The 18,930-nt window shown below is 28.1% G+C and overlaps 2 protein-coding genes across 2 annotated transcripts in view; one reads left to right on the top strand and one right to left on the bottom strand.

The window, feature by feature from the left end:
- The window catches only part of LOC107457341 (sodium/potassium/calcium exchanger 2-like), an 88,754-nt gene extending 83,457 nt beyond the window's left edge, over positions 1 to 5,297 (bottom strand). The window contains exon 1 of the mRNA XM_043042568.2: positions 5,199 to 5,297. The gene's annotated coding sequence lies outside the window, so the exon portion shown is untranslated. The remainder of the gene's footprint in view (positions 1 to 5,198) is intronic.
- Positions 5,298 to 5,960: 663 nt separating this feature from the next.
- Positions 5,961 to 18,930, top strand: part of LOC139426038 (uncharacterized) — a 15,383-nt gene continuing 2,413 nt past the window's right edge. Inside the window, exon 1 of the mRNA XM_071183480.1 lies at positions 5,961 to 5,999. Coding sequence (XP_071039581.1) covers positions 5,961 to 5,999 — 39 coding nt within the window. The remainder of the gene's footprint in view (positions 6,000 to 18,930) is intronic.

Here is an 18,930-nt window from a genome sequence, read left to right on the forward strand (position 1 = left end):
CCACGCGCTAAGGTGATAAAACTGCCAAATCTTAACACATTTACCAAATTTTGATCACACATTTTAAAACCATATTTAATTGTTGATTTTTCCAAAATAATTACAAGTGCTTCAGTAAAGATTACAAATCTTTTTGTTCTCATAGAGTCAAAAATGCGGCAGGTTTTACCATATTCTGGTAGTTTTGGCCATACTTTTCTCAGTGTAGATGCGTTATAGATCAAAATACACGGCGTGCGATGCATCGCTTATGCCAAACGATTGTCACAACAAGATTCTAGATAACGTTAATTCCTCAAAAAACATAAACAGTAATTATTCAGTAGAATATTTATATTAAGGGCTTGAGCCAATAAAATAGAACAATATCTAATAAATTGAGCCATTAAATAGATGTTTTCATAAAATTCAAGAGAGCATTGCTCGGAAAAAAACATAATGCTTTTCATGTAAGATATCTCAATGTGTATTAAGATGATATTTAACGGAAATTGAGTAATCTTAAATCCTGAATTTATAGTAAGGAACAGTTATTGTAATTATCATATTTTAGAGAAGAAAAAAAACTGTTGTCTTTCACTATATTGCTTTAAGCCCTTTATAAGTATACTATCTGTGACTCACTTTAACTTCTGACATTCGAAATATTAAGTAACAATGATCATAGCACATGTAAATGCACAAATATTATAATTATAACTGTCGTTAAACAACTAACCCTATTTTGGGATTATGACTTCTGATGTTCAACTCCGTAGCCTAGTAATTTTGAACCTAATCCGGAAGACAGGGGAACTAGAGGGAGAGGAAAACCAGGAACAACTACCACGGTTAGACTGACGGCAAGGGGGTTCTAACCCATGATCCGTGAACCAATAAGGATATTTTAAGTCAACATTGTGGTAAAACAACGGTAAAAAGGCACTAATAGGAATTTTGAAGCATATTAAACCGTATCATTGTTTAATTTTTGTCCTTTTAAAATGAATATGAATCAGTTATCGTGCCTCACACGCATCGTAAGCTAAAAAAATATGGTGTAACATCTCTCCGAATTCAGTGTTGAGAGACTCAAAAAATTGTGTAGATGATTACTTTATTTCAAGTAAATACCGAATTAAGCATTTTTACACGCTTTAAAGCGTGTAGTTAAATCTTAATACAAATAATTAATAAAGCTTGCTCTAATCTGTTCGTAAAGAATGTTGAATTTTTTTGGAGCTTAGTAAATTTAGCAAATAATCAGTGTATATTTAAACTGTTTAGCTAAATTAATGTGTGAAATGATGGTAAGGAATGTTTATTGTGCATAAGAAATGCTTTTGGACCATTGTTAGGAGCTTAAAGGTGAATAATTTTATAACCGTCGTTGAAGAACAAACCTAATTTTGGGTTTACGTCAACTTCGTAGCCTTGTAATTTTGAACGTCACCCAGAAGACAAAGGAACTCCTGGATCAAGTAATGGGAGCGCATTTGCGTTACATGGAGATGAAAACAATGAAAACCTCCTACGGTTAGCCTGGTGGTAAGAGGACTCTAACCCAGGACCCGTCTACCACTGAGGATATTTAACGTCAGCGCTGTGGTCAGGATGGAGTCGGGTGCGGAATTCGTATCGACCAGCCGTCGCTAGGAAACGAATCCGGTTTTCCTTATTCGGAGGCAAGCTTTCTATCACCTGGGCCACCATGCCTCAAAGATGAATAATTGTGCAATTCCTAGATATTGACAATATGGTAGTTTGCTTTATATTTCTTGTCAGGTTTAATCGACAAAATCGTTAGTGCCTATTTAATACCAAGTAAGTTTCCTTCATATTTTTTGATTGATAAAAAATATTGTCGATTATTTACCTAGCAATCTCAGTCTTCTTGTTTTATTGATTTGACAAACTGCCAATCTAAGCAGTTATAGAATAGACGTACGCTTTTAGTTTTAGTCTCATAAGATTCACATAAATCCGCAGATTCTATAAAATAATTTTATATAATTTTACCGTTTCATTATTCCATTCACGTAGATTTTGTATGAATTCATAATACTATTCTATCTGAGCTGTGTGTTTGTTTGATTAACAAGCTAATTTTACTTAAAGAAATATCGTATATATCTATCCTAAATTTCTGATTCTTTAAATTGTATCACAAAAGTAACTTTACTGCTATTTATGTGCATCACGTCTTACTGTAGTTAGAAACTTTAGTGTTAATGAATTAAAAAAACATCGTGTTGGCTAGATTACAACAAGTTGTGGTTTAAGAGATTATTTTAGGTGCTTAACTACGCAAAAAACTATCCCATCTTTGGTTTTGTTATTGGGAAACTCTAATTGAAACACCGCATGGTGCTAAGTAGTTGCCACCATTTCTGGTGTTAAGATACACAATTTCTTTTCACATTGTGCAATTCATGGTACGCGATACATGGTTCAAATTTAGGCATTAATAAGGCTCCTCCAAAATATATTTCACGGTATCAATATTATAATTCAATATCGAACATTATTTTTGAGAGTGTGTTCCTATCTATGAAATGATTAAAAAAGTTGGCTAACAACATTGTTAAAAATTGTTGAACCAATGAACCATGAAATAGTGTGAATTTGCGGCTAGCGAAGTGGTCTAACTAAGTTTTAATGCCTCATAGTGCAAACTAGTTCTTCTACACGATGAGTCACTTGATACTAAATTAAAATCATGGTTTAGCTCAATACGTTATAAATTTTAGCAAATTTGCAAGGATTTATTGTTTAGGGTAGCGATATTTTAGTTAAAAAATTAACCAATTTACTTGGAAATGAGTGATTTAAATGAGCCAAATAACCAACTGAATAATTTAATTACCGTAAATTGTTAGAAAGTTTGTGGATAAAAATGGTTAAATAACAATTTATGCAATTGTTATTTCCCCATATTCAAACAAAACAGTCAAATAACCATAAATAAGATGGTGATTAAACTGTTAATTGTTAGAAAAACCGCTTATTAACTTCTTTCACCTACTACGGTTAAGCAACCAGAGTTTTATCCAACCTAATTAAGCTACTTAGCTTTTTGCAGCTGCGAACATGCCGAGAGGACTAATCTTTCAATTTCATGACCGATAGAACAGGGGTTCGAGTCCCAGCGTTGACACTACAATATTTCTTCTATTCCTTTCAACTTATGAAGAGTTTCCAGTGTTCTGCACTCCCCAATACCCTTTGACTAAAGAAAGCTTCTATGTCCAGTTAAATTTCTTTTTTATGGCTTTGAAACCATACCAGTTGTAAATAATTAAAAAACATATAGTTTTGTATTCATACTTTTATAACCATACTAGATGTAAACGGTTTCAAAACCTTAAAAGTAAAAATTGGTCTTCACCGTAAACTTTACGGTTAATTGGAGGGACAGACTACTTCGGTTACTTTACTATAATTGTAGAATAAAAATTCTGACAGTGTATATTAATGTTATGTTTTTTTTTCGTTTTTTTTACCAGGAATGTCATTACAATGCAGGTCGTTAATTTTACGAAATTTTTTTTACGTGTGTGAATTTTGAGAAGTTGTGCTTTTCTTTTGTACTTTTTAGATTTATTTATTTTTTTAAGAAAAAAATTGGATATAATCTGAAATAAATGCAATTGCAGCAATGATCCGGGCTGGATTAGACTTCTCCTAACACGAGAAGTGCGATCGAAAAATCAACGTAAGTGACAAAGAAAAAAAGCTCAAATTGTAGCTATTACAAAAGATTGATTTCTTTTTTAAAAATTAAGTTTTTTTTATCAGTTTTCTTTAAAATTCTATGTTAGTGTTCAGAGCATTAGCAATAGAAAGAAAATAGTTATCTGGCCACTTTTCTCGAAATCAACCGCTACGCACTTGCGTTGTTTTTTTAATTTGCACGTCAGTATTTTATACTAATTAATGCGTAATTTAATCTAATTTTTACTTATAATACAGGTGTACGTAATATAGTCGCTGGAAAAGTAAACATTCCGACAGTAAACTATAATAAGCAGCATTTTGAATTGAGGCCAACCAAACTATAAATTTCTTATAAAAATATTCCAGGAAAAAGCTAATTTTCAAAGCAAGCTGCTATTTTTATTTATTTTTTGTTTCTTTTTTCTATTTAGACTTGGCAATAATTTTTGCATGAAGTTTTTAAAAATTGAAAACATTAAAATTATTTTTAAATTGATTTTATCTGAAGAAATTTCTTTGTAGTTATTTTTTATTACATATTGCATTGCATTTGCAGTTCTATCCATAATCGGAGAATTGAAGTTGACAAGTGAAGTTAAATAAGTATTATTCAAATTATGCATCATAAAAACTTATATAATTCATCCAAATTGAATTAATGGATTTATTGAATAAAAGGATATATTGAATTAAAGGAATTAATATTTTTTAACGAAATATGCCGATTTCACCGAAGAATTTTTAAAAATATTTTTCCCAAATAAATTAACTAAAAACCTTTTTTTTTAAATTGTAAAAAGGAAACAAATTTAAATAAAACTTTTTTAAAAATATATATGCAAATACCCATATTATTTAAAAAAAAATCTCGTATACAAGATCAAAAAAACATACTTTAAACTTATAAAAGTACACATATCTATCCTAATTAGTTAATATGAGCATGTCAAAACAATATGTTCTTTATATGTTATAATAAAACACGTGTAAACATAAATTATTTTTTTAAAAATTATTTGTGCTAATTAATTAATAAAACTTGTGCACAAAGCCAAAAAACTACATTTTAAATTTATCAAAATATTAAAGAAAACCATTCTTTTTAAAGGTATTTAACCAAAGTACTTAACAAATTACTCGTTTACAAGACAATTATTTTTTTGAATTCACAGAATTAAGTATAAGAATGAGCTTAGGGCAATTTTTTGAAAGAAAAAATATTTGCCATAATCAATAAAACTCCTTTCCAATTCCAAAAACTACATTTTTATTTTATATAATTTTTTTTTTAACATAAAGTGATAAAATTAAACCAAAAACAAACACGTTTCAAAAATACACAAACCGTATAGCAACTGTCCCGGGACAAACAACCAATGAGATCAAACCTAATTGTCCTCTACTGTGAAACAAGTAATCATATGTTCGCAAGGGAATAGAAAATATACTTATAAACACTAAAAAGTAAATAATTCAGGATAAAAACGGGAAAAACAACTTACTGAAAGCTTTTCCAGATTTCGAAATCTCCCCATACAGCCTTAAAGCAGGGGCTGCTACCGGAGGGGCTGACCGGCGTATAGAGTATCCCGGCCGGCGCCGAAAAGAGGGTGACGAAGTAGGGTTGCCCCTGCATGTCGCCAAAAGCGATCGCCAATATTTGCCCTTTATCTCAGAATTCAAGGAAACCTTCCGGGAGAGAAAAACTGGAAAACTTTCGGGAGTTGAGCTAAAAAGTAAAGAGTTAGCATACTCATTTTTCATGAGGATTTTGCAAACTTTTATTTGATGTCTTTTCCTGCTGCAAGATAAGATAGAAGCATTTTGTTGTTGTTTTGAATGAAAGTTTTATTTATGGGAAAAAATATCTTTAACATCGTAAAAACAATTGTTGAAAGTCTCATAAAACTGAGATAAATGACTTACCAGTTGTAGTTTGAAATATATTAACATCAATATCCTTTGTTTTAAATTAATAGAGAGTCTTATTGTTGGGATATGGTAACTATTGACGTTGTTAAATATTAAATAAAACCACTCAAGTAGTATTTAATAACGAACCTTTAAATATATCCTTTCCATTTGTGGGATTAATTAACGTTTTATGGTTGAGTGGTTAATTTAATATTGTTAGAATTTTCATCTTTTTCCTTGTAAAGATTTTGTAAACTTTCAATTGATGTTTTTTCCTTTTGCAAGATAACATCGAAGCATTTTTTTGATGGTTTGTATAAAAAAATATATATTTATGAAAAATATAGGGTATGTCTAAATTATTTGATGACCAGTATGACAGTTCTGATGTTTGTTAATTATAATACTTGTTAATATATTGCAGCTGATGCAATTTCACAGGAAATAATTTAATTTGTTTATCAATTTTTGCAAAGCGTTGCTTTTTGTGACAGCGAAAATTCTGCAATTTTTTAATTTTTTAGGGGTCAAATATTTTTTGTGACATAGGTATTTTGTTTTTTTTTCATTGCGTAGAATATTTTTTTTAACTAGATGGACTTTAAAAGCACATATATAGTCCATTCTTTGTTTTTGTGCAAAAAGCAAAGGAATATAAATGCGGATGGACATTATAAATACGACCATCTCATTTTCAACTTTAGGAAAGATAACATCACTTAAAAGCGAGAGTAGTAATGACCACCTTTTCTTGATGTGTATAGACATATCAAGGATCGTAAGTTCCTTATGTACTAAAAAAGGTAGGAAAATAAAATATATTTTAGTAAATTCATATTCAATACGATGTTTAATATTTTTAAATAAATAAGCACAGTTAGAAAAATTTTGGTTTCTTTTATTGCTTTTGTTTGGATAGATTTTAAAATTTTAAGATGGAAGCTAATACAAATAAATCCTTAGTTTTGTTTTTATAATACTGAAACCTGAAACCAATTTTTTAATTTTTTAAGAACCGTACGAAAACATTCATGCATATTACTTACAGTCCAATTCTACCGAATCAACATATTTTCCGATAAACGCTATAAAATCGACAGAAGCCTACAATTTATCCGATTCTACAGACTCAGAATTTGTTGAATATTCTGAGTCTTTAGAATTATCTATCAGTGTGTTAACAGTGAAGAAGAATTTTCCACAACTAAAAATGAGGACTGGATAGGATGTGACAAAGTGCATGCAATGGCTACATGAAACATGAACAAATTTTGAAAATCTTTTACCAAGAACGAGGTAAAGTTTTTTTCGAAAGTGATAAATTAAATCTATATATTAGATATTGTTTATTAGATTCCTTTTACTTATTTTCAATAATAAAATTCATTCTTTACAACTTATCCCAAATTTTTGATGGTTAACTATGCAAAACTTGTTATTCTTCCATATTTAGGCTTTACTTTTTTTACTGAATGAAACTGCCATTTCACCTCGACACACAGTGGGACAAAATCAGAAAAATGCGGCCAAAATTAGAAAATTAACTTCAATGTTCTAAAAATTGATCACCTACAGGTTTTTTGGGTCGCTGATTTCAAATATTAAGTCAAAATTTCAAAAAAACAAAATGGCGGATGATTCTTGGAAAAATTTTAAATAAATAAATAAAAATTATTTACTAGTAGGTTTTGAGATCTTTAATTACAAATTCGCGGTTAATAATTTTAATAAATAAAGTAATGGATGTAAAATCGCAAATAATTATCAAAACAAATTTAAACTAAATAAATTGAATCGAAATATTTAAGATTGTTAATTACAAATTTGATTACCGAATTTAAGAGAAATAATGAATCTATTTTGCTAGATATAAGAAATTTTGAAAATGTTATAACAAAAATAATAATCTCAAGTTTATTTTCATAATTTTTTCATTAATTTTATCATTATTATAAAAATGGCACAAGCTATTAAAATCGATATATCAGCCAAATTTTCAAACATTCGCAGTTAATTTTTTTTTAGTTCTTGAGTATATATACCAAACAAATGTACATATTTTTTTACCTCTGCAACGTAAGGCTTTTTTTATAGGGCACCCGAAAGCTACAATTTCATTGTACAGGGCAGTAATAGGGAAATGGCTCTGGTTTTAATAGTATTTACATTAAATAATGAATTCATATATATCTTAGAAATACATTTATGTATAAATCATGCATAGCTTTAATATTTTTATTTACTATAAGGATTTATCATATTAGTAAAAATTTAGCAGAAAAATTTAATTTTTTTTTATTTCGACTTTGTTTCCATTTAATTGCTATTTCCATTAATAAACCAATAAAACAAAATACGCCGTCATATTCCTTGGACATTTTACTACAAAAAACCATATTGAGATTTTTTTTCTTATAACTTCATTTTTTTTATTTTTGACCGCGAAAAATGATTTTTGTTCCACAGTGCGACATAAGAAGAGATGACCACATGTAAGTTTATTTTCAATTTTTTTTTCATGTTTTGTTCTCAATATTCCATTAATTTTTGCTCAAAATATGTAAAGTACATGTATGAGAATTTTAAATATGTATAAACATTTCTTGTATGGCTGATTAATTTTAGTACTTTTATCTCGATTTAAAAATACTATGGCCACCTATTCTAAACTTACCCTGTTTAACATCATATAAACGAATGGTGAAAATCCTAAATCCGTTGTAAATGATTCACGAATAGAAACATAACTTTTAAGTCCTTCCTAAATTCAATATTTCAAAAGCAAATGTTTTAAAATAATAAAAGGTTTTGTTGTAAGATATGATAACTTCTAACGTTGTAGAAATTTACGAAGAAAAATACAAACATTAGTTTCAAATGACGTATGATGTGTTATATTTAATTATGCATTTAATTTAATAAAGATAGCATTGTTATTTTTCTTCAGATTTTTTAAATTTTTATTTTATGCGTTTTCTTACTGCAAGATAAAAGAGGAACTCTTAGTAGTTCTTTTTTGAATTCAAAGTTTCATTTATGGCTAAAACATATTTAACATCGTTAACGCACTTGCTGAAAATCATCAAACCAATATAAACGACTTACTAGTTAACTTGTGAAACATATTAGCATCAATATCCTTCTTAAATTCAATATTTTAAGAACAAAGAATAAATAGAATTAATAGAAAGTCTAGACTTTGTGATTCTTGACGTTGTTGAACATTAAAGAAAACTGCATATATGATATTTTATGCCATCTATTAAAAAAGCTATTTCATTTGCTTGATTTAATAACATTTCATACTTGTGTTTTCCATTTAATGATTGAGTTTCAATAACATTTAATTTAATAACGTTCGAACTCTAAATTTACAAAACGATTTCGAAAATTTCAATTGATCATTTTTTCCTATTGCAAGATAAGATGAAAAACATTTTCTAGTTGTTTTGTATCAAATATTTTATTTATAAAAATTTATTTAACATAATATAAACACTTGAGGGATATCATAAACTGATATAAATGATTGATTAAAATATAATAATTGATAAAACTATAACAACTGATAAAATATAATAACTGATAAAAATATAATAACTGATAAAAATGTCTTAAATTCANTTGATGGTTAACTATGCAAAGCGTGTTATTTTTCCATATTTTAGCTTAACTTTTTTTAATAAATTGAACGGCCTTTTCACCTCGACATAAGAAGAGATGACCACATGTAAGTTTATTTCAATTTTTTTTCTTCATATTTTGTTCTCAATATTCCATCATTTTTTTGCTCAAAATATGTAAACTACTTGTATGAGAATTTAAAATATGCATAAATATTTTTTGTTCTCTAACTAATTTCATTACTTTTATCTCGATTTAAAAGCACTATGGCCACCTATTCTAAATTTACCCTGTTTAACATCATATAAACGATTGGTGAAAATCCTAAATCCGATATAAATGACTCAGGAATAGAAACAGAACTTTTAAATCCTTCCTAAATTCAATATTTCAGAAACAATTGCTTCAAATTAATAAAAGGATTTGTTGTAGGATATGACAACTTCCAACATTATTGAAATTTACGAAGAAAAATACGAACATTAGTTTTATATAACGTATAATGTGCTATATTTAATTATGCAGTTAATTTAATAACGTTCTTTTTTTTCTTTCAGATTTCTTAAACTTTTATTTGATGCATTTTCTTGCTGCAAGATAAAACAGAAACTTTTTGTAGTTCTTTTTTAATTCAAAGTTTCATTTATGGCTAAAATATATTTAACATCATTAACACATTTACTGAAAGTCATCAAACTAATACAAACGACTTACTAGTTAACTTGTGAAACATATTAGCATCAATACCCTTCTTAAATTCAATATTTTAAAAACAAGGAATAAATAGAATTAGTAGAAAGTCTAGACTTTGTGACGTTGTTGAACATTAAAGAAAACTGCATATATGATATTTTATGCCATATATTAAAAAAGCTATTTCATTTGCTTGATTTAATAACATTTTATGATTGCGTTTTCCATTTAATGATTGAGTTTCAATAACATTTAATTTAATAAGTTTCGAACTCTCATTTTTCAAAACGATTTCGAAAATTTCAATTGATTATTTTTTCCTATTGCATTTTGTAGTTGTTTTGTATCAAAAATTTCATTTATAAAAATTTATTTAACATAATATAAACACTTGAGAGATATCATAAACAGATATAAATGATTGATTAAAATATAATAATTGATAAAACTATAACAACTGATAAAATATAATAACTGATAAAAATATAATAACTGATAAAAATGTCTTAAATTCAATAAATTTAAAAAAATGTTTTGAATTAATAGAAGGTTTAATATAGTAACTTCGAACTATGTTAAACTTATAGAGAACAATGCAAATATTAGTTTTAAGTAAATTTCACTGAGTGGTTCAATAAGATTTAATGATTGAGGCATTAATTTAAAAGCGTTAGCATTCTCATTTTCCATGCGTATTTTGAAAACTTCCTATGAATTTTTTCCTGTAACAGGACAAGATAAAAGTATTTTGTTATCGTTCTGAATTGAAAGTAGTATTTTTTTAAAATATATAAAACATCATAAAATTTTTTTTGGAAATTCTTACATCTGATACAGACGTATTAATTGAAGTTTGCAACATTCTGCTTCATTATCCTTCTTAAATACAATAATTTAAAAAAACATTTTTTTTAAATTAATAATTGTTCTTAAATGTTTTGACGCATAAGGAACATCAGGGTCCCTTTCATATATTTTTTTCTGACTCAACAAAAAATATACAAACAAAAAATATTTTTTAGTATTTTTAATCATAAAAAACAGTTGAATAGTAACGAAAAATTTGTTAGATGATCGGAATTATATTTGTATCAAGATATAAAATTTAAATAATTGAGCTTCAACTTTTTTCCATGCATATTAAAAAAATTATCAATGATTTAGTAAACTAATGAAATTTCAATGATGAATATCTGTTTCTCTGAGATCTAAATATCGGCAAATAGGTGCAAATTTAAAAATATTTATTGTTTTGAAATGAGCCGTGTTTGAACGATTTTACCTTTAACGCAGTAAAATACACCGGTGTTTCTTGCTATATTTTATGTACATGAGATTTAAAAAATCCAAATGTACCATTTTTTGTTTTTCTAAATTAATACGTAATAATGAAGAAAGTATGGAAAATATGTTTAATAAAAATTCCGCATCAAAGGGTTAAAAACAATTGTTTTAAGTCAATTGAGAGGTTTATTGTAGAAAAGTGCATACCTTAACATTATTAAATAAAAAAGAATTTACGTAGATAGTATTAAATTATATAGATATTAAAATGAACTATTTAATTTGTGCAGTTCATGTGTTAACGTTGTTATAGTACATTGATTAATTTAATTACGTTAGCATTCTCAATTATTTTATGTTGATTTTCAAAGTCTTATTTGAAGTCTTTCCCAGTTGCAAGATAAGATAGGATCATTTTACTAATGTTGTTTTGTATAGAAAGTTTAAATATTTTTAGGTACATTTGGTTTAAAAACATTTGTTAAACTCATGATGATAGAAATGACTATCATCATGATTTCACCAACTGATAGAAATGACTTACTACTTGAAGTTTGAAAAATAATAGCATTATCAACTGAAACCAAATGTTTCACAGAATTGTTTCGTAACAATAGAATATTTAAATATAAAGGGAGATTGCATATATACTATACACTGCTAAAATTTTCATTCTAAAATAAAGGTAAAATAACCGACAGCAGTCTGTCCATCAATTTACCATAAGGTTTATGATGAAGAACATTTCTTAACTTAAGGATTTTGAAACTAGTATGGTTATAAAACCATGAATACAAAACTATACTATTTTTTAATCATTTACAACTAGCATGGTTTCAATACTGTAAAATAGAAACTTAACAGGACATTGTATCTTATCTTTTTGGTAGGTAATAGGCATTGGAGAATGCGGGGCACAAATTGGGAAGTGCAGGACACTAGAAGCACTTCACGTGTTAAAGGCAATGGAGACAATATTGTGGTGTCCGCGCTGGGACTCAAACTGTCTTTTTTTTTTTTTTGCTGACTTTGAGATTGACAGATTAGCCTTCATGGCTGTAATATGTACGCAGTTGCAAATAACTATGTGGCTTCATTAGGTGGACTTAGATAGTTCGATAAAATTCAGGTTGTTTAACTATACACTACCGGTCAAAAGTTTGCGAAAATTTTGAAATCTACAAAGAAAAGGTCTAAATTCAAATGTTCATAGAACTGCGAAAAATCATTCAAATTGCATGAAAATTTGATATGTTCTAAAGTGAACCCTCTACTGTTAGTTACATATGATCGAAATACAATACTTTGTTTTTTGCGAACTGAATCCAGCTTTTCATCNGGCAAGTGTTCAAACTTAACGAATTTTTTCACCATAAAAACAATCCTTGATGAAAAGCTGGATTCAGTTCGCAAAAAACAAAGTAATGTATTTCGATCATATGTAACTAACAGTAGGGGGTTCACTTTAGAACATATCAAATTTTCCTGCAATTTGAATGATTTTTCGCAGTTCTATGAACATTTGAATTTAGACCTTTTCTTTGTAGATTTCAAAATTTTCGCAAACTTTTGACCGGTAGTGTATTAGGTGATAGCAGTTAATAAGCTGTTTTTTCACTGTTTGCACTTTAAATGCCATCTTATATAGTTATTTGACTATTTTGTTTGAAAATGGTAAAATAACAACTAAATAAATTGTTATTTAACCATTTTTTCCGAGAAAATTCTTACAGTGTATACAATATGATTCATCGTCTCTCCTTATTTAAAACTTCGGAAAGCAACGTGAGATATTTTAAAAGTGTGTGAAATATTGATGACTATTTTGTCTTTGTTTTCAAAACATTACCTGCCAAGAAATACGTTACCATAGTTCTGAAGTGTGAGGTGTCCAGAGAGAATCTCATGAATCAAAAATCACAAACAGGGTGTTTAAAAAAATTAATGATAAGCGATTTTGAAGAGATAAACCCATCGTAGAAAGTAAATTGTAAGCAATCAAGTTGTAAATTTTGTAAGTCAAACACGCTTTTGATAAATTAAATGAATTAGATAAAGCTTAATATATTTATTACCTAATTTATGCATAACACGATTTTGCTCTGACGGATGAAAAATTTAAGAGATTTTTTATCTTCCGTAGAAGATTCACAAGGATTGAAGGTGAAAAAATATTTATGCTTACACACCCTTCACTGCCAAAGCTTCCATTTCAGAAACAATTTGCGAAAAATAAAATGAATATTTTTTGTACTAAATATTTTGTTTCTTGTGCATTATTTTTCAAGCATGTATAGTACGCCAAACAAACAAAAACTAACCACCTTGAATAACCTTTGATCCAATGATCTGATCTCTAAATTTTAATGGTTTAAGAGGGTATCTCAAACCTGCTAATTAATAAGTGCAGTAATGAATTTAATTACTGCATGAAATTAATTACTACTAATGAAATAAATTTCAAGTTATGAAATCAGGCACAAAATCGTACTTTATCTGAATAAACAAATCTTTTTTTCAACGAATTCGGTTTTCTGACTCACAAAATATAGGGGGTAGCCGTAATCTGGGAAATATCATCCCATAAACTTGTCAGGAGATCGATCCAAAGTATAGACCCCCTAACGCTAATTTTGCGTTTTTTGCGTATAGCGCCATATCGTGAGAACTTTTGAAACGAATTGAAACATTTTTGCGCGTAACTATAAAATTCGGTTGTTCATGGATAATTCCATGCAAAAAATACATTTTAGTGAATATGTATCATTTTTTATTATTTTAGTTCTTAATAGTCGAATAAATTTGGAATTGTAAGGTAAGAAACATTTTTACATCAATTTAAACTGCCTAGTTTTACATGACAAAATATAAAATTTGAGTGAAATCGGATGAACCTGAGAAAGCGAATTTAAAATGTACGACTTTTCAAAAATTCAATTTCTTTAGAACTATTCAATTAATATTGCTCAAATTTTGTATTTTACCTTGTAAAATTACATACTTTAAAACGATGTAAAAAATCGTATACCTTACAATTTAAATTTTTTTTACTATTATTAACCAAAATAATAAGTATTTAGCAAAATTTATTTTTTGCATGGAATTATCTTTGGACAACCGAATTTTATAACTGTGTACAAATTGTTTTCAATTCGCTTCAAAAGTTCTCGAGATATGGCGAAATACGAAAAAACTAAAATCGACAATATGAGGTTCAAACTTTGGGCCGCTCTCTATTGGGACCATATTTCACAGATTGAGGCTATCCCCTATATTTTGGAGGTCGGAAATCAGAATCCGTTAAAAAGAAAGAAAAAAAGGTATGTTTATTCAGAGAAAATACGTTTTTGTGTCTGATTCCTTAACTTAAAATATTGTCTGCACTTATTAATTAGCCTATATAAGGTCAACTCCTCGAACCTGTAAGATTGAAGCCGAGGACGTGAAGATGCGATCATTAGATCAAAAATTATTCTGGGTGGTCCGTTTTTTTTTGGTGCACTGCTTATTGTTGAGCTCAATTATTTGAAAAAAATCATATAAAACTAGCTATTTTATAAAGCGGCAGGCTTAAGCAGAAAAACGTAAGAAAATTAAAAAAAACTCATTCAGTTTAAGAAATTTAGAAACGATTTTTCTTAATTGATGAATAAAAAGTGTAAATAAGTAAGTGTAAGCAATTACACGATTTATTAAAGTCCCATTAGCATTTTTTATAATATATGGAGAAAAAAAATTATATTTTTTGTCGTGCAGAAAAATGTCAATCATTTTTTTAAAAGAAAAGGAACAGAATATTTTTTTTTTTGCAGAAAAAAGCATTTTTAATTTAATCTATACACATGGAATAGTAATGAATAAGGCATGTAATAACAATGTTAATATTTGTTTTGCTCAATAAATTATCTGAAAAATAATGATTTTTTTATTTTTATTGGACAGCTAGAATGATCAATATTTTTTCGCAAGGTTTTTAGTAATTATTCTAATAAGTTGTTAACAAAAACACGGCTTATTGATTGGCAATTCTTTTTATCAAGTGCATTTATGGTTATAAATTACTTGATATTTGAAAAATAATGTAGATTTATATCTAATTATTTGAAGTTCTTGCCTGCTTTGTTAATTTATTCATTTCAAAACTAATTTATAATAGTTATATGTCAAGTAAAATTTGTTTTTGGTAACCTTGTGATTGTTATTTTGCAGCTAAATGTGATAGACAATTGTATAAAAACAAAATTTAAATGGAATTAATTTTATGTATAAGTTGAAAAGAAAAAAACACAGCAAAATAAAGCAATATTTAGGGTGATCATGAAGTCCACTCATAGTCTATATATGTATTTTTTTAATTCTTTCCAAAAATAAAAATTAAATGCTCATTTGGTGTTGCAAATGTTAGTTGAGCAAGGATAAAACATACACTATATTCAATTCGCAGAAATCACAAGTAAGGAAAGCAGGTGAACCGAAGATTAAATTCTCACTTGAAGTTATGTACAATAATCACAATTTAGCTTCTCTTTTTTTCCTACAGTAACTGAGCAAGTTTTAGTGTTTCACACGCCTTCTTTAATTATGATTTGTCAGATTTCAATAACTTTTTTGTTTCTTTTTTCAGCTCTTAAATATTAATTTGTGAAACTCATTGTGTGTAAGTTTATAACTTCATAAATGACAAGGATCCTGGAAATGTACATTAAGGAATTCTACAAAATTATATTCTTTTAATTTTCACAGTTCAAATGTAAATATTAATTTAAAATGAAATTTATGTGCCATTTACAAGAAAGCAGTTTTTTTCCAACTAAATGTACTTATCAAGAAGAAAAATTCAACTTTCTCTCTCATTCTACGGAAATAATAGGAATGAAATTTTATTTCTCGTAACCACTTTTAGGGATAAATTTCAACATTTTCCGGAAAATACGAACACAATATGAAATCATTTAGAAAGAATTATCGTTGGTGTTAAAAGTCAGATGTGTTTTCGGCTGAAATATTTGTTTCTAGGAAAAGATGAAGAACTTTTTCTCACTCATAATCATTTTATTTCTATCCAATATTAATTGCTTAATTAACTTTCTTACGCGTGTTAAAATAAAAAGAAGATTAAAGTTACAGTTACAAAATTGTAGAAATAGCTTATGAAGGAGTCGTTAAAATACCTCTTTCTACCCTTGAATTTTAAGTCAAATTTTTGATGATCACTTTCAAGATGTTCTTGTCTTATTATTATTTAGATAAATATTTATAATTCAATAAGGAAACTTATCTTTAGAATCTCCCTTCAGAAATTTCGTCTCTACTAGTTCTCTAACAATAAAAATGAACTGTAACTAAGGGAAAAAAAGATGTAAAACTTTATATTTCAGTGGAAGTTATGAAATAATTACTTGATAATACTAATGAATAAAGTTTAATAAAGTTCATATATAATTCCCTTCTAAATAATTAATATTTGGAAAAAAAATATCTATGCACTCTATAAACAAAAGTATAGCTATATAATTCCTCCCTAAATTGATAATATATGGAAAAAATTTTTGCATACAATCTGTAAACAGGAACATCACTATATAGCTAGTCCCTATAAATTGATAATATCTGGAGGAAATTTATCTATACAAACTATAAACAGGCACATAACTAAATAATTCCCTCCCCTAAATTGATAATATCTGGAAGAAATTTACATACATAATCTATAAAAGGGAACATAACTTTATATTCCTCCATCCAAAAAAAAATGTCTCTAGAATTTTGCTTCAGATGTTTTGATTTTACAAATTTATATGCAATAAGAATTGACTGAAAGTATGATACTTTATTATTTGATAGGAGATAAAAAAATTCTATTTAGTAACAATAATGAATAGAGATCAATTTGCATAAACCTATTCTTAATAGATAATATAATTTAGAGATATATAGAATCAATTTATGTGAATCAAATAGTACAACAAGGAAATTTATCATTAGAATTTCTCTTCAGAGGTTATGACTTTTCTAAGTTTTGTTTTTAAGACTAGTTTTTACTAACCATAAGAATTAACTAAAAAGCTGGTAAAGTAAAAGAAAATACTGATCTTAATCTTTGGATCAGGGAGAAAGGCTGAGATGAAAAATAACTGATAATATTTCGGACATACATCCATAGAATCTAATATTATTCTATAAGAAAGAAGACATTATTGTTTACCGATTAAGCATTTTATTGTTTTGCTGGTGACAAATGTAATAAGCAATAGCATTAATAATAAGTGAACACTCCACTCTCAATTTTATTTTATTTTATAACCATCGTTGAACAGCCGACTCAATTTTATGGGTTTAAGACTACTAATATTTAACTCCGTAGCCCTGTAACTTTCAGTCTAATTCAGAAGACAAGGGAGCTCCGGGATCAAGGATTGGGAGAAATTTGCCATCATGGAGGACTTTTTTGATGGAACTAACCCTCATTTGTGTTACATGGAGAGAAAAACCATGAAAACCTCCCACGGTTAGCCTGATTTCAAGGGTACTCTGATACATGATTCATCGACCACTAAGGATATTTTACGTCAGCACTGTGATCGATGCAATCTAGTTGCGGAATTCTTATCAACCAGCCATCGCTGGGATTCGAACCAGAATCACCTCATTGGAAGGCGAACGCTCTATCCCCATAGCCATCATGGCTCCTCCACTCTCAATTGATAGTATCTGAAAAAATAAATATAATTACCATCCATAAATAGGAGCATAGTTGTATAATTCCAAACAAATATCTCTAGAAATTCGCTTTATATATTCACTAATTTATTATCTGTAAGAATTAACTTAAACTAAGGTATAGTGAAAGAAGACATTACACTTTATTGTTTGATCGGAGATAAAAGAAGTAATAAATAGAGATCAATTTAAATAAACGACTCATTCTTAATGGAAAATATAGTCTGGAATCAATTTATGTAAATCATATGTAAAGAAGAGCCGGGCTAAATAATAATGCAAAGAAATTTGTCATTATAATTTCCCCTCCGAAGTTTTGACTATACAAACTCCTTAACTATAAGAATTAACTAAAAAACTGATATAGTAAGAGAAGACACTGAGCTTTATCTTTGGGCAAGGGACAAAGGCTGCTATGGAAAATAACTGATAACATTTCGAACATAACATCCCAAGAATCTAATCCCATTCTCTGGTGGTCCTGTAATGGAATAATGAGAAGTTTAAAGAACTTCAGCGACAAAATTCTTGAGATCGATAACTAAGTCCAAGGTTGGTTTTCTAACAAGAAAGTTGGATTCTTGCCAGAACCGAGATTCAGAGGGAGTTCTAACTTTTGTCATAACCCAGAATTCAACACCCCTCCTTCTCGTTTGCGAATTGCTTTTTTTTTTTTTTGGAACAAGCGTTTATTCTTTTCTCTTTAGAACTTTTATTAGAACCCGAGCCTATCAGACAATTTATCCTAACTTACAATATACTCGCATTTTTAGACGAATAAAACTGGGAAAGTAGGTGGGAATTTGAAAATAAATATATCTTTGCATCGAATCGCTGAGGCAGTAAATTGAAATTCCTATTATATTTGAACATGACGTCATTTTACTGTGATCCAAATATATTCAAATCTTTAAAGCGAATTGGAAGAAAGCAATGAAAGAACTTTTCCTTTATTAATTTTTAAAAAGTCAACTATCAATTGATGGAACTATATATATA

The sequence above is a fragment of the Parasteatoda tepidariorum genome, chromosome 7, assembly GCF_043381705.1.
Source record: "Parasteatoda tepidariorum isolate YZ-2023 chromosome 7, CAS_Ptep_4.0, whole genome shotgun sequence".
Classification (NCBI taxonomy): Eukaryota; Metazoa; Arthropoda; class Arachnida; order Araneae; family Theridiidae; genus Parasteatoda; species Parasteatoda tepidariorum.